General features: G+C 41.5%; 1 protein-coding gene across 1 annotated transcript in view; it reads right to left on the reverse strand.

Annotated features, from left to right (window-relative positions):
• Positions 1 to 1,001: 1,001 nt before the first annotated feature.
• Positions 1,002 to 17,465, reverse strand: part of Erc2 (ELKS/RAB6-interacting/CAST family member 2) — a 678,261-nt gene continuing 661,797 nt past the window's right edge. Inside the window, exons 17-18 of the mRNA XM_071614554.1 lie at positions 1,259 to 1,393; positions 1,002 to 1,007 (exon numbers count right to left, since the gene is read on the reverse strand). Coding sequence (XP_071470655.1) covers positions 1,002 to 1,007; positions 1,259 to 1,393 — 141 coding nt within the window. The remainder of the gene's footprint in view (positions 1,008 to 1,258; positions 1,394 to 17,465) is intronic.

Consider the following 17,465-nt stretch of genomic DNA (forward strand, 5'->3'; position numbering starts at 1 on the left):
TTCAGATACAAGATAATGACATACAGTTAATATGTCTCTACTTTCCAGATGTCCAAATCAAGATTCATTTTTGAGAGCAAAAAAAGATAAACTGGTGCCTAAATGTAGATGTCTTCTGCAAACACTTTCTGCAGCGTTGGGGGCTCTGAGGACAAATGCTTCAGCATACAAGGGTCTGGCCAAGCCCAGGGGATAGGGAGCCTCTTGGTCTGGCTGCCTCCCTGTGCAGCACTGAGGAGGGCTTCTAATGTTCTGCTCTATATAAATAGTGCCCCCTGGAGTTGTACTCCTGGCAAAACGACCTGGAAACTGAATCTTAACTTCTCTGGGATACCAGTGACAACAAGATGAAAACAGAATCATCTGAAAAAAGTTTTAGGAGCATAACAAGCCCCTCCTTCCCCCAACAATGAAGCCCCCTCTTCACACAGGTAACTGTACCAAGCCCTGTCCAAAGACATCCACACTTACTCAGAGGCTTCCATTCCTTTGCCCATCGCCCCGCCCCTACTGAAAGGTAGTGTAGAAAGTATACTGGGATCACCAAGCACAGTAAAGGAAGAAAAACTGCCTATACTGACTACATTATCCTGATAGTTTCATTAATTTTCTAATGTGCCTAAGATTCACCTTCAAGAGTTTTAATACCATACATTATAAATAGTTTTTATATTTGGTGAATGAGTGTGAATATAGTGGAAAATTAGATGATTTTTATTTTTGTCAATTGAGCTTTTCAGTGGCTTCCCTGAGTGAAGGGAGAAGATAGGGTTCAAATTAAATAAACCAGACTCTTTGACTTCTCCAGCAAAATGGATTTCTCTTCTTGTTGTTTTACTCCATCCTTAATTTGCATCACTAAAGAATTTACTAGGAAAGTGCTCAGCAAACTGGAGGCTTCTCTGGTGGCCAAGCTCCAGGAAAGAAAGTGCTTTCTTTTAAAACTCCGAAAAAGAGAGACATTCCAAAGTAACCTGCCATGAGATACCAGCAATAGACTCTTAACTCTATAAAAGAAGAAAGGAGGAGAGGAAAGAAAACGCCTAGCACAAATGAGAAAAGACAAAACCTTAAAGAGGAAGGAGAAAGGAAAACATTTAGATTCCTTGAGTGATGGAAATAAATACCAAAGCTATTAGTTTCAGTTCAAAGAACGTATCACTTTATGCTGTTTATTATTTCTTGGGGATTATTTATTTTATCTTAAAATATCCAAAGGGTAAAAGGGGTCCTGGAGGTAAGCAGCAATGAAACTGACCTGGTCCGGAGAGGGCCTGTGATTGGAATGTTGCGACCTCCCAGGAGATCGATGGTGGTGGTGGTGGTGGTGGTGGTGGTAATGGTGATGGTCTTCATCGTAGTTGTCTGCCATCAGCTTCATTCTGTTCTGGGTCTGTGCAGAACAAAAACCAGGAAAGATTCCATCAGGAGCTAGAGGACCAGTCAAAGAGACTCAGGGCATAAGGACAGCACCTCTAGGACTCCCTTTGCTCTTAACCCAGAAGTTATCATTTCTAGTTATATTAAAACTCAACAAAGAGAACCATGCCATTAAATTGGTGAAGGAGGCTTTTGTCACACCCTTGAAGTTACTATGGTACATCTGTAGATATCAAGGTACTTCCCCCTTGTGACTTAAAAGAGAAAAAAATGGACATATGCTAAGGCACTTGTTTCACATTATCAAGCAATGACAGAGAACCAGAGTAAGCTTGCAATTACAAAGTGCCAACACTCACATCCTACACTCCAGAGCAAGCCAGAGAAGGAAGCCTTGATGGAAGAATGGAAAAGGATGGATGGAGACACAGAGCTACAAACAATGGAGTCACAAGACAAGGCAGGGAAATCCACTCGAAAGCTGCCAAATGTGAAAATACAGATGGAGATGGTTTATTGCTATGATGACTTCTTGGGAAGGGCTCTTTTTGGACATTTTAACTGATATTATCCCTTGAGGGAATTGAGCAAAAGGTTCGAAGTCCATGCAAAAAGGGCTGAGCACTTCAATTTACACCTCATGAAGTTCGTCACATGAGGCAAGTAGGTATCATAGTTAAACAACCCCCTGTCCCCCGACACTCATAGAATTATATTGCTCTGTTATGCAGGGCAAGAGATGGACCAGAGGGAAGTAACTTCACAGGGCCACAAAAATCTAGAAAAATTCTCAAGGACTATGGGGAAAAAAAAAAGTGTTAAAATTACCCAGCCCAGAAAGTCAAGAAATCTGGGGACAGGTCTGCCTGACTCTTTGCTGATTGTGTTGCATCAAGAAAGTTATCTCAATGCATAAATCTCAATTTCCTTAAGTCTAAAATGGGAGTAATCAGTCGTCTCTCCTTCAGGTTGCTGTGAGGAGCAAGTGAGATGAAGGGCTTCGAGTGTCAGTCCAGTACCTGATACCGTAATGAGCTGACAGTAAAAGCCAAATACCATTACTACCATTATTGCTGGTATTCTTGATTGCTGTATGAAATTTCTCCTTTCTGCATGCTCCTTTGCTTTGCCTCTCCTCCCAATACCTCCCCTGGACCCTTTCTTTCACCTTGTGTGTTACTAACTCCTATCATTTTCTCTAGGAATCTTTTTCTTTTTTGGTGCTGGTGATGGAACTAACGTAGGGCTTCACACATGCTAAGCACATGCTCTACCACTGAGTCACACCCCAGCTCCTGGAGGAAGCTTTTCTTTCCCCCACCCTTTACGCTGGGTGGCACGTGCTTCCTGCTTACCATAGCTCTCTGACCATGGATTTATCTGTCCATCTGCTGTTAGACCTCAAGGCTGTTTCTTTCATCTGCATCTCCCCACAATCTAGCACAGGGCCGCGCAGAAGCAGATATTCAATGCATGCTGCTATAATGAGTGACTGAGGAATGGCTTTGAAGGATGCTGCCATCCTAGAGAAAAACTGCACGTGTTGTGCAGGGGAGGTCATTGAGAGTTGAGGACACGGCATGAGTTTCCATAACCGTCCTGCTGGAGGCCCCAGATGAAAAGAAGCCATCAGCACCTTGAAAGAGCCAGAAGTCAGAGGTTGGCAGGCTCACCAACTGGTTGGAGTTTTATTATGTAATATGAATAATTCTCTGATAAATAAAGAGAACTCTGGCCCTAACATGGAGCATTTTTACAGTATTTCCCCCTACAAGCTAACTTACTCTCAAAACTTTTCTGGGAGGAATTATTAATTATTATCCTCCTTTAGCAGCTAGAAAAGTAAGGCATAGGTTTTAGAGTAATTTTCTCACCATGGGACATGGAGATTTTCTGGGTCTTCCAATCTTCAGACTATAGGTTTTTTCCCATGCCTTGCTGCTAGCAGAACAGGCAAACAGCTCGACAGGTAGAAATAGCTTTCCCATAAATGATTTGGTTCTGTTAAGTTTTGGAAACACCTCACAACCCAATTCTACCTGCCAAAGGATGTCTCATGATTTATTTGTTCCATCTTTTAAAATGTGTACAATACTTGGAAGGTCCCAGAGTGAATATAAAAAAAATGCATGTATATGATAAAAACAATAAAAACATAGGGAAAGATCCACTTAAAAATTAAATAAAAAAAAATCCCAGGCAACCTTTGGCAGCTGATAGCATTTCCATCTTTTCCTTGTCCACTTAATGTGTCAGAAGACCCAATGGACAAGTTAGGCCTTGTGAGAAAGAGCAGGGCCATGGAGCTCTTGGGGACCAAGTGCCGAAGATTCCCCTCAGTCCTGCCGCCCTTGAACATGGGATTCTGAAGTTCAATGTTCACACCTAAAATTCCAGTTTTGTCACGGGAGAATGTACTTTTGAACTCACAAACTAATAAATCTGGAATTGTTTCTTCTAAATAAAATTGTGAGAGCCTGAAGGGAGCTGTGAGATCTTCGATGGTCAAGGAGGAAGGGACTAGCCCAGGCATGAATGATGGAGCCCAAATGAACAAATAATAACTCTGCTATTGTAAACATTGTAATGTCCTTATCCTTTGGGGAAGCTCCTGTGATTTCATGAGATTATTTTCTTACCAGCAACAAGCCTAAAGTTCCCTACCTTTGAACTGTATCCCATAAAAGAATGCACAAGCTAAACAAGATGCTACATGCAGTCCTAAATGTGTCCGCTGAAACGAGGTGTTGGAGAGCAGGCATGTCATGGGATAAAGACTGTAAATGAATGATGTCATCTTTCCAATTTGGTGCTGAAATATAAATAAACCATGTTGTTCATGTGAATACCAGATCTGGGGGAAATGTACACAGAGCAATTGTGAACGGAAGAGGCTCCTTTTGATTAGTCTGGGCTGGGAGAGAAGAGTGTGAAACAGAGATGAAAAATGAGGGTTTGGTCTGATACTCTGGACCATTTTTTATTTATCTTGCTTGTAACACATCCCCTAAACTGTGACTGATTTCTTACAGGCTGGTTGCTAGTGTTCTCTCTCTCAAAACAATCTGACCAATCTGGCTCCATTAATTCAAATTGCAATTGGACCTCCTTTTGATTTTTTAAAATTTTTTTCCAATCTGTACTACCTATCCTCACCTCCACCCAATGATATTGGTTTCCTAGCATATAGAGAATGATCCGGAAGGATAGGAAGTCACAAATAACACTCCCTAGTAGTCAATGGAAGAAAAACTGCAGAAAGTTTTAACAGGGATTAGAATAAAGATATTATCTGTAGTTTGACCAGGTGACCCCAGATATAATGGGTCACATCTCTGAAGCCATCAGACTTACATGAGACCGGACAAAGCCTTAAGCAGCAGATCTTCAGGACTGTCCTCACTGAAAAACCTAAGAAAACTAGTTGCAAGCTATAGAGAGACAGTTTCCCACAGCATAGCCCCTGGACGGTAGGGACTCATTTAGCGATTCAAGAAAGTCCACTTTTGCCGGGTGTGGTGGTTACATGCCTGTAATCTCAGTAGCTCAAGAGGCTGAGACAGGAGGATCATGAGATCAAAGCCAGCCTCAGCAATGGTGAGGCACTAAGCAACTCAGTAAGACCCTGTATCTAAATAAAATATAAAATAGCGCTGCAGATGTGGCTCAGTGGTCAAGTGCCCCTGAGTTCAATCCCCTGCACAAAAAAAAAAAAAAAAAAAAAGAAAAGAAAAGAAAAAAAGAAAGCCTACTTTTTCCTTCTTCAGTATCCACCAACCTGCTAACTTGATGCTTTTGCCTTTGGTTATCTCATTTAATCCGGTTTCATTCTCTGTTTCCTCATTCTTCCAGGCAAAGGTTTGTGTCTCCAGGGCCTTGACCTCCTAAGGATGCTCCTGCTGCACTGTTGCCTCCCTTCAGATGTGAATGTTCTGCAGCCAGAGTAACATCACATGCTGTGCATTTGGCTCTGCAGAGGCTCCCTGCTGTCCTCAGGAAAAGAGCCCTGTTCTCCAAGTGCTTACAAGTCTCTGGCAGGTGACTGCTATTTCCCTCTCCAGCCCCACCTCTCTCTCTCCTTCCTCCTTCCAGCCTTGGGACAAGTCTGTTCTCTGTTTCCACTGTGCCCTTCATCCTCTAGCCCTTAAACCTAAGTTAGACTCATTAGTTCTTCAGGTCTTAGTGTCAACATCATGACCTCTACACACACCTTCCCTGAGCCCACCTCGTGAGGGCTTATGTGATCTTCCATTGCTTCCTAGGGAATCCTTTACCACACACCTCCCCGCCCCACCACCACCCTTTGCCTTACAGTGCTTACCTCTGAGAATGGTAAACAATTGCATGTTTGCTTGGATTTCTCTACCACCAGGCTGAAAGTCTCTCAAGGGGAGCACTATGCCTGGATTTCCCTTGTACTTGCCACCTGGGGCAGAGCCTGGTGTAAAAGCAGTAAGGAAATGTGTGTCTCAGCAGTGCATGCAGGTAGGAAAGAAGGAATGCAGAGGGCACCGGTGACTTTGGAACAGAGAGGGAAAACCATACAATGAGAGTCTGTGATGAACCAGTTCAGTATTTAACTCTTGATGTGATAGTTTAACTTTTCCTGTTGTGTATGGTTTTGGTGGCTGTTCTTGGGAGTGGGGAGAGCAGGGTGAAATGTGCAGGGCAAGCCAAACTGGGCTTCTTCAAGAAATATTCTATTCCTCAGTAAACTGGATCCGGCGACTTAGTCTTATACTTGCCCACTTGCTCATCTCATTAGGAATAAGGGGAACTGGTGTGCTCTTGGTGCATTTTCTTACTATCCCCAGCCTTTGGAAGAGCAGGGGACTTTGGAAGGCTTTTGTTAAGTGCCAAAAGTCAACCATGGAAAACAGAAACTTTATCCATTAACTAAAATTCCTGATAGACAACATCTGTGAAAAGATGCCAGAGACTGCATCTCTTTTGACATTTCTGAAGAGTTTATCCAAGGAGCTCTTGAAACTAAATGAAAATCCTTGACTGACTAGTAATTGGCTCAATAGATTAAGGGCAATATGTAGCTATAAAAGTGTGATATTAAAATGGCCTTTAAAATATTTTAGCAAGGTGGCAATAAGAATCTATGCTTTGATAAGTCATCTGGATCAAGTTAACAATAAAATCTTCATGAATATGGTTTAAATAAGAAAAAAAGATGTATAATAAGATTTGCTGCCATGGGATATGAAGATATACTATACAATAGCAATTACACTACTATCAAAGTTTTATTCTCCTTCTTTTCCACCAGGGACATACAAACATTCCAGGACTCCTCTACTTGTCTTGCTTCTGCCTAATCAGAGCAAGGAAAGCAGTTCTCATCTGCAAGTAAAAGATGGAACGCCTGACAGGAAAGAGGAGAGGTATTTTCTGAGCATCCAGTAAGTTCCCATGGCAATGAATCATAATCAGGTAGACTGTGGGTTCCAACGCTTAAGTCATGATTGGAAGACAAAATGAAGCAAGAGGATGAAACACATTAGCATGATAGTCTCCAGTTTCATCCTTTTACTGGCAAATGCCATAAGTTCATGCTTCTTTATGGATGAGTAATATTCCACAGTGTATATATACCACATTTTCTTTATCCACTCATCTATTGAAGGGCACCTAGGTTGGTTCCATAGCTTGTCTATTGTGAACTGAGCTGCTATAAACATTGATGTGGCTGCATCACTGTAAGATGCTGATTTTAAGTCCTTTTGGTATATACTGAAGAATGGGATAACTAGGTCAAATGGTGTTTCATTCCAGATTTTCTGAGAAATTTCCATACTGTTTTCCAGAGTGGTTGTACCAATATTCCACCTAAAGCCCCTGCTTCTCTCTCTCTGCCTGAGGTCTTCTTTGGCCACAGGTACAGACTTGGAACAGGGTCCATCACAAGTGCTGGGGAGCTCAGGCCCCTGGATTAACTCTTAATCTGTGAGGGAGGGAGGGATGGAGAAATAGCATCCTGGCTCCTGAGTGAAACAAGACTGTGCTGTGCTGCAAACTCTCTGATGATCACGGCAGGAAATCGCCCCTAAGGCTCCCTTCCCTGGCCTTTTCTCCTTCCCTGTCTCATTTCGCCATTTTCTCACTGTGCTTTGTGTAGTCACCTCCCAAATACACTTCCTGCATCGAATCCTTGTCTTGGGAACTTATTTGCAGGAATCCCATCTAAATCCCTTGTTGGGTGATTTTCAAACCTGTACCTAACTTTTGCATAGGACAAACATGCCTGTAACTTTCAGGCTCCTTTCCATAGAAACTCATTGAGATGCCTCATCGTCCAGGATGATAGAACTACCACATTCTCAGGAGAAGTAACATCTTCCTGGCACGAGTTCTGTCTTGACAAACATTTCCTCTGAGACTCAAGACTGAACTACTTTTCCATGAGCCTCAGTTTCTGTGTCTATCAAATGGGCAACTGAGGGAAGAAAGTCTTCAGCTTGGATCAAATACCATATGGGGAGATGCTATTCCATTCTTCTTATTCCTGACTGAACATTTTGGGCAGTTTAATTGTTTTTTTCTTTTCTTCCTTTCTTTTTCTGCTAAGATTAGATTATTCTGTTAAATTGCTTCCTGCTGCCACCTTGGGAACCCAAGGAGTTCCTTCGAGGTTCATGGACAATGATTACAGCTGGAAGCCTCACCTTCCCTATTCCGCCACCAGCCAGTGCAGCTCGAGGGGGCGGGGAATTATTTATATAGAGAGAGTTCTATAAACTCTGTTCTAATATGGAGGTTAGGTTCCTTGACAGTGGGCAGAAAGAAGACTGGCACTATGAGATAGAGCCACCTGTTAACATGGACTGTATCAACCAATGCTTACCCAGCCCCTGATGGGTGCCCACAGAGCTCTGCTGTGCATTTAGTCAGTCACACCAATTCTACAACATAGACTGGGGTGGGGGACTGTACCCAAAATCTTTAATAGCTGCTGTGACAGGTGCAGAAACCTGTGAGAACAAAAAGCTACATGAAACATAGGTCCTGAATATCAGCCTGGTGGAGGCTGTTATCCCCGCTATAGAGGCGAAGAAACTGGGGCTTTGAGGGACTAAGAAACCTGTCTGAACTCAATAACTGGTAGATTTGGGATTCTAACTCTAGCCTCCTATACAGTACTGCACCCTGCTGCTCAGATCCCTGAGGACTGGCCCCTCCACAAGAAAAGCAAGATTGATTTGGAAATGGGCACTCTGAGCACTAATTCAACCAGAGCTTAAAAAAGAAGCAGCTCACCTTTGATTTCAAAGTTCTCTGTGAAAAAGTTGAAATTCAAATTACAAAATCTCAATGGAGCCCCAGAGGAGTCCATGTTGCTGACCAACCCTAATATAAATTCAAAAGTCATCATCTGCAATGCACACTAACTCTTCATGCTTCAACCAACACTACGGTTTGGGCTCTGGGCTAACACACTAGCAGCTGCAGACAACCCAGGAATTTCTAACATCCTGAGCACCTCTGCAGGTGGTGGAGTCCGGGGGAGGGGGAAGGCCCTAGAAGTTTCCCCCAGAAAGTTACTTAGTTAAGCACAGGTCTGTTTAATTAAGTAGTGGGCAGCACATGCTATACTTAGCTTTTAAACACTTGTAAAGTCCTCTTCATTCATTTATCTTACTTGTCACTGACAAGCTCCTCAAGGACTGTAACAGTATGCAGAGCATGAAGAGCCTGGGTAAACAACACATATTTTATGTGGAGTCTAAACTGTTTCAGCTCAGAGAGTCAATAGAGGGTCTCAGAAAACCCCAGAATCTTCACTAACCCTTGCATGGTTTGTTAGGAGTTCTTTTTAATAAAGCAGACTTGAAATTATAATTCTATTTTTTTAAACCAAAGTGTGTGTGTGGGGGGGGACACAGAAAAAGTAAAACAGGGAAGAAAGGGGAACAGAAAGGAAGTAGAGAATGAAGGAGAACAGAAAGATGGAAGGAAGGAAAGAGGGAGGGAGGAAAAAAGAAGAGAGGGAAAGAAGTGAGAGAGCAAGAAAGGACACATCAAGAGGAAAGGGGAATGGAGAAAATAGAGAAAGGCATAAAAGGAGGGAGGAAAGAAAAAGAGAATGGTACCACAGATGCTGGATTCAGACTCTAAACCTGTGCTGGAAAAGGAGGTCAATATCTTCATTCAACACATAATTCAGCAAATATTAACTCATTATTCCTGGCTTGGGAAGAACTGGCATCACCAAATCACCTTCCTAACTAACGAATGGAAAAAGAAAACACCGCAGGGCCTGGCCTAACAGAACTAGCGAGCAGAGGGTACACTGACAGTGTACATCACTCTTCTAGGAGCACTTGAAGTTGAACAACCCAGGAAGGCACCAAGAGAGCCTTAGACAAGTCAGGGATTCATGCAAAAGTATCTATGGATCCTTGGAGGTCAGATGATTCACAGGAAAGAGATGGACTTTCCAACAGTTTTGTATTTATTTTAAAATGTATTACAATACATCAAAGAGAAGGTTCATGGCTATTATGTCTTGGGACATGGACAAGGAGAAGGTGGTGTCCTCAAAATGACTGACACTTGAGAAGCAACAGAGAATGGATGGCAGACAGTAGAGACCAGACACGCAAAGCAGCCCAAACACATCCTAGGGACCATTATAGGACAGAGGAACATTCTCCTACAGGGGCTTTGGTCTCTGCAGAAGTGGAAGCCAATGCTATCTGGGTTTGCTTCCAGTTCTGAAGCTCAGGTGAAGGGCATGAACCTAAGACCTCTCCTGCACCTCACAAGCTACAAAACAAAACCAATGACAGCAAGAGAAGGAAAGAAGAGATGGTGTGAGCATTGCAAAACACGTGGTGGGGCTGCTGGTCATGCTGAGCACCACTCAAGCCCCAATCCCTGGGAGAGGGCTAAGGAGACAAGGAGGAGAGGTCTGGCAGGGCTGAGGGGGCCTGGCAGCCAAGAGAGGGGCAGGCATTCCGGAGAAACCGCTAGCGCCTGGGACAGGGAACAAATCCTTCTCCTCAGCTGTTCTTCTGCGTGGGTAAGACAACTGGAGAAAATGTAAACACACTCATTAGTCGTTTTCCAATCAGTTGAAAAACAAATGGGGAGAGAGAAATGGCAGTGAGCGTCCCAAATTCCAAATCTCTGAAGCATTCCCTGGGGCATTTATCTTCTCTTTGGTTGCTGGCGCTGGCTTGCTGTGCTGTCCTCCCTCTCTGTTTGGATCGCAGCACCCTGACTGGCTTTATATGGCATACGCTGAACCTACCCTAAGTGGACTGATTTAGCTCTACATGGAAGGAGAGTCTGAGTCACATATTCCACTCAAGACAGGTCTCCACCCCCCACCCCGCAAGACACCCAGACAGCTCATCATCTGCAGGTCTCCTCACAGGCTCCTCCCAGCTGACATCCCTCCAGCACGCGAAAATGGAAGCTCATCTGTAACCACCACCTCTTCTCCTGCCAGAACTTGTCCCTGAAGAAAGGCAAAGAGGAGCTTCTAAGTTTGGGAATCTCACAGAAATTCAATTGTCAGAAAGGATGGATTTCTAACTTCAGCTAGAAACATCTAATGTGTTGAGTCGTGTTGTTGTCCATGTTGCTCCCACCAACACATCAGACTGAATTCACAGAATGGGTACATTTTTAAAGGAATTTCAGTGATCTTTTTAAGACAGGATCAAAAAAGTCTGACTTTTTATGACATTGCCATTGACATAGGACAAGTAAAAAAAAAAAAAAAAAAAAAGCCCAAATCTATTTAAACTTGAATCTAAATAAAAACAGGTATTAAAGTACATATTGGTGTTTCTTCATAGCACTAGGAAAAGGTTACTGGAAAGCTGGACGGATCTCCTTGAAGATTCTTGAGAATTTTAGCAACTTTGTCAACCCCTACAAATGAGGAATTGGCAGAAGAATACAGATTCATAAAATGTTAGTGTTAGGCAACATCTTCAATCAATGACCCCAATTCACTGTTTTACAGAGGGGAGACTGAGGCCACTAGAGGGTGAAGGTTAGTCTTGACAGACCCAGCACTAAGCTCCAGAATCCTCCACTGCGGAAACTAGTCTCTATTCCTGTCTCTGGCCACCTTCCCACTGATTTCAATGTGTGGATGAGTCTACTGTACCCATGACCTGGGTACCACAGATCCCCTCAGGCCACTGGTTTTGTGTGCCAAAGAACAGTGGTATTCACTTCCATTCTTGCAGTCTGAATAGCATCCAACACTTTACCATTTTGGTCTTCAGGGCTATAGATAGTTAAGGAATTTTCCATTTTCTTTGAGATAGAAGCCTTAGTTCTGGAACAGAGCTACTGATTTAGCTTTATAATTTTCTTCTTTATTTATAACATCTGTAAGTTTTTTTATTATAGAAATCATATATGCTAGTTGTAAAAAATTAAACAGTACAGAAGACATTATTAAAAAGAAAACCATGCTGGGGGTGGTGGCACACCTGTAATCCCAGCAGCTCAGGAGGCTGTGGCAGTAGAATCACAAATTCAAAGACAGTCTCAGCAACTTAGCCAGAGCAACTTAGCCTGAGCAACTTAGTGAGAACCTGTCTCAAAAATAAAAAATAAAAAGGGCTGGGGATATGGCTCAATGGTGAAGCACCACTAGGTACCAAAGAAAAACAAAAACAAAAACATATTCTGTTTTCCCCTACCCTAATAGCCACTCCTGATATTAAGGTTTTTTGGTCAATATTTCTAGAAAAATTTTATGCATAATGCAAGCACATACACACATGCACATTCTTCAAAAATAAAAAGTCCAATGTGTCTTCTCAGTCCTCCGTTGATGTGTTAGAAGAGGGGCTCCATGAGGACAGGTATCTTTGTTTATTTTTTCCAAAAATGTATTCCAAGTACCTTAAGCTTTGCCTACCACAGAGTGGGCACAAATGACTATTTGTTGAATAAGTGAGTCAATTATGGATATTTGGGTCATTTCCAGTTTTTTCCTTTTTCAACAATGCTTCAAAGACTGCTTTTGCAAGGGGACAGCTTTGCTTGTCCTCATATGTTTGTTCTCAGCAAGAACAAATGCTTAAACATGTAATAGCTGTTTCTATAATGTGCTAAGAAAAAAGAGATTCAAGAGATATTCCTGGCATAGAACATAAACATTTTAAACTTTGAAAGATATCGCCAAATCCCTTCAAAGCTGTTGACCAATATCCACTCTGCACTTCTCTCCTTATGCTGTACTTACATGAAATTTCTTCAAACCTTTGAATCTTCAAAAAGCCCAGAGATGAAAAATCGTATCCCATGCATATTTCCCAAATTATAATTTGAAACTGAGCATATTTTCATTCATTTAATGGCCATTACTACTTCATTATTTGTAAGCCTCATTTTAATGTCCTTTGCTCCACATTTCTTTTGGGTCATTTGGGAACTTGTTATTTATTTATTGTGATAATAATTATTTATATTAAGGAAAATAGCTGGACAGGGAGGCAAATGCCTGTAATCCCAGCAATTCAGGAGGCTAAGGCAGGAGGATCACAAGTTCAAGGCCAGCCTCAGCAACTTAGCAAGACCCTCAACAACTTAGTAAGACCCTGGCTAAAAATAAAAATTAGGAAAAAAAAAAAAAGGGAAATTAATGGGGACTCATTTCAGGAAGAGATGAGCAGAAATAAATGTGGGAAGAAGCAATATCAGAGGATATTATTGGGGTGGGTGTGTGCACAGACAGGTGTGATTTGAGAATGCTGGGGAAGCCCGATCATTGGAACACATTGGTATCTGCTATGTTCACTTAAGCGGGAAAGGGGGAGGTCTTTGCTAATTGACATGAAGAGAGGCACACAGAGTCAGCCCCCTTTCTTCTATGCCACAGGATTGGCAGGTAGTGGTTGGTTACTGGTAGACTATTAGCAGGGGTCGGAGTGCTAGCCCTTAATGTGGTGCTTCACTTCTCTGCAAAATACCTTTTGGTTTTATCAAAGTCTAGGTCATCCATAGTAGAGAGTTGGGCATGTAAATGCCAAGCATTATGCATACACTGGAAAAACAGTCGAATTCAACTTACTTTCCTTGATAATAGTCCTGGTGGATGGATCCAGTCCTTGCCTCATACACTTCATCATAGTGATGGAGACTCAACACTTCATGAGACAATGGATTAAATAGCTTAAAGGGGATGCCTCCTGCCACACACTCATACTCTGAGCTTTGTAGCTATAGTCACCTATAGCTACAAAGGTGTTCTTTTGCAGGGGCGAGGGGGGGTGGTGGTGCATACATCTTCAGATATTTGAATACAGCTATGTCTCATCTCCAGCTGTGCTTAACCTCATCATTCTTAGTCCTCTTGACTAGTCATACCCACTTCTCTTGTCCCTTCTCTGTGCTCCATCATGCATGAGGTCCCTACAAGATGTGATAGCTCCTCTTAGAGAATAATTCCTGAACAGAGTCTGAACCCAAATCTTCATAGGTGCCCTTACATGTGCTCAACACTATTTTAAAACTTCGATTCCACTGATTTTTAAGCATCTGCTGTGTGATGCTAAATATTCATATTTGCAATCGATTCCACTTCTATCCTGGTTGCTGGGTTCCCTGACAAACATTCATTCATATATACATAAGCACATCAGAATTTTAATTCTAAGTATAGACTCCATTCATTTCTTTACTGGATATTTTCTTTAGATTTATCCTAATTAAATTTGGGTCTCTAGTTCCGTTCTGCTGAGATGTTTCCCAATTTTTCTTATGTCTGCCACTGTTCCAGCTCCTTTCCCACTGTGAGACATCCCACTTTCAAAAAGTCTGTTCTCAAAGGCTGTATGTAATTAGTTCCATGCATGTACTGGGAAGACACAGCCCAGCCCTTCTAGCAATCTCTCTCTAAAGATGACAGGATTTCCTTAATTAATTTGCATAGGGTAGAGTGTTCAGTCAACTATAAGTACATTCATTCAGTCCTTATGAGTTGGTCATGTCAAATATTAAATACCTATATGATATCTTGGTACCCCGTGACTATGCCTTCCTTTGACCTACCTTTCCATTCACCTTATCAAAAAACAAAGTGAGTTTAACATCACTTAGACAAATAAAATCTTCATAATAAAATCACTTGAAATAAAATCTTAAATTTTATTTAAGATTTAAATTTTAAATGAAATTTTTACTTAAAATTGTTTTAAATAAAATCTTAAAGATATCTTCACGATTACCAATTTTATTCAAAGTTTTATAAATACTGATTTAATAACTTGCTTTGGAATATGGGTGAAAATATTCATATCCTAAAGGCCAATGATCTTTTCATGAGAAAAAAAGTTGGGCAGGTATACAAAATGAATATGAAAAGATGTCAATATAAAAAGATATCACTGGGACATTAATCACAGCATCAATTAATGAGAAGAGAAATGTCCACAGATCAGGATTTGATTTTAACAAATTATTGAATATCCATTATTCCTTACTGAAATACTCATAAGCCTTCTAAAGAATAATGTATATTTATATTTATCAGAAGGAAAGGACATCACACCATACAGGTGAATGGAAAGAAAAGCGGACTATAACATATTCATAAAAAACAATATATAAATGTCTACATATAAACATATTTTTGGGTTTATCAGGCATTTATGAGAAAGGTCCAGAAAGAAAAAACTCATAAAATGTTCATGCTTATTGTTGGGTGCTTAGATTTCAGGAAGTTTATGTTCTTTCCTTTATTTTCTTCTATAGTATTTGAATATTCAATCAATGTAAGGAAATAGAAATGAAACAATAAAAGAGATTTCTCTGTGCCATATATAAAAATGCCGATGTAGAAATTATTAGTAAACTTAGGAAGAAATGCAGTTTAAATCATTTAGTTCTGGAAAAGAGACTCCTAGGACTGAGGAGTTTGACTTCAGGTGACTGAAACTACTGTTGTCTTCTATTTCAGTGAAGTAGACAGTCCAGGATTAAATGGAGCCCCATGACTTACAGCTTTTCCCCTTTCAGCCAGATCTTTTCGAATTCTGATTTCTCTTAGCAACCAGCATTATCCATCTCCCTCTAGTTTAGCAAAAAGTAACAGGGCTCAGTTAACAAACCTGGCCCCTTTCAAACACTGAAGAATGCTTTACTTCACAGCTACAATCAGAGGCTGTGGCTGTGCACAAACAGCTGGATAGAGAGGAAGAGCTCCCAAGTCCCTGTCCGGCTCTGAACCAAGGCACTAGTGCCAAATTCAAATCCTCCCCCAAGCACCCAGGGGATCTCAGCTGGAACAAGTCACTTTCCATCTGAATTTAGCATCATAGGCCAAAGACTGGGAGTATCTCACTGCTGGGTCTTTTCAAGCTGAGAGAGTTAATAGTTTGCTCCAAGTTCAGGAAATATCTTGCGATAATACAGCAATGCAGTAATGTATAGGCTAAAGTCATGCAAAAAACATTCCTCTCATTCCCATTCACTGAACTGGGCAATTATTTAGGAGTTTGGATATTAAGGACCCAGACATAAAAGAGTTGGTTAAAAAAACTAATTATAGCTCAGAAGCAGCATGTGTTTGGGGACACTTCCCCTACAAAACAAACAAAAGAGGAGCATCCTAAAATCAAAATCAAATGATACACTGTTCCCCCTACTGCCACCATTTTGGGAAATAACCCACTAAAAGAATAATGCACCATCATGATCATTCAGAAAGAGGCATGAATTGGAATCTGGTATCAAATTAGATCTTTAGTTCTGGAATTTTAAGGTTAATAACCCAAGGATCTCGAATCTTAAGCTTTATAAGACACTTTACTTGAAATTAGTTACATAGAAAAGACTTCAAATTTCCGGGTCTCATAAGTTGGATAATTAAAGGAGGCTGTTATTTTATTCTTGGATTTGATGGTGGGGGGTGGGGTGCATTAATGAAAGACCCAAACCATAACCAACTTAACTTCTGTTAAGTATGCAGAAAACAAGAACATGCTCCAGGAGGTACCCAAGATTTATCAAACACAAGGCAAGCACTCATGAACAGAAATGACCCAGCCATCTAGCCTCGGGAGACATTTTAACATTAATTGAAAATTCTGGTTCCAAGCTTGCTTCGTGTTGACAGTTTTCAAATCACACTTGCTTAGGAAAACATAGTGACTCCCTATTGTCTTGAGTATCAGATAGAAACGGTTTAGTCACTGGGCAAGGCCAACCTCTCTCCCCCTTTCCCCCTGAACAATCCACCTCCTCCCAACTTCCTTCAAGAAACCCTCCCAAAGATGGTCTGTTTCTAATCTGAACACACAGATTCATCTCTACCCTGGGGCTTCCCCGGGCCAGGAATGACACCTCCCTAGAAAACCAGACTCTCTACCCTCTACCACAATTGAGCTAAAAATGACTCTTGTTAAGAAAATGTCCATAACTAGAAGTGTCCTGGGGAGTAAAGAAAACCAAAAGTGGGGTCAGGAGGCTTGGACCAAATGGTCAAAGTTAAGTCATTTAACAGCTGTGTAACTACCAGCAAGTTATCCCACCTCTCTGATTCTGTGCAAATGATTCTTTGCAAAGGGCATCAGCAGGCTGCCAGACAGGAGGGTACTCTAGGTACTTGTGCTCAGTTTGTCGCTTCTGTTCCCCTTTTGTAGCCTTAGAACATCTGGAACAAGGCTCAGACTCTCTGTTCACTAAATTCTGTTGACCAATTGTCTCCTTTTATGCATCATAACCGTACCCTAAACTGACAGGCTTACTCCACCCACACCACCACACCCTAGTATACCTCTTCTGGTCACAATTACAGCAAACAGCCACCCCATTTATTTTGGCAGTACCTAAATCTGCAAGACTATATGTATAGAGACCAAGTATTTGGAGGACAGGAGTCTCCCTTTTGGGGGTTGCTGACCTGTTTCATTAGATCAATGCCTCCCAAATGCTGCTCTGTCAACCAAATCCATTGGCTTTTTTGGTGTCCCTCCTCTGAGATTCTGAATGAGTAGATCTGCAGAGTGGTCCTGGAGCTGGTACTTAGTGAAGAAGGGGAAAACAACCTACAGAGCGACTTTAGATTTTTAGGAACTGCTGCTGCAGGCAATGGAACTATTTTA

Source organism: Marmota flaviventris, chromosome 1 (genome assembly GCF_047511675.1).
Source record: "Marmota flaviventris isolate mMarFla1 chromosome 1, mMarFla1.hap1, whole genome shotgun sequence".
NCBI classification, from domain to species: Eukaryota; Metazoa; Chordata; class Mammalia; order Rodentia; family Sciuridae; genus Marmota; species Marmota flaviventris.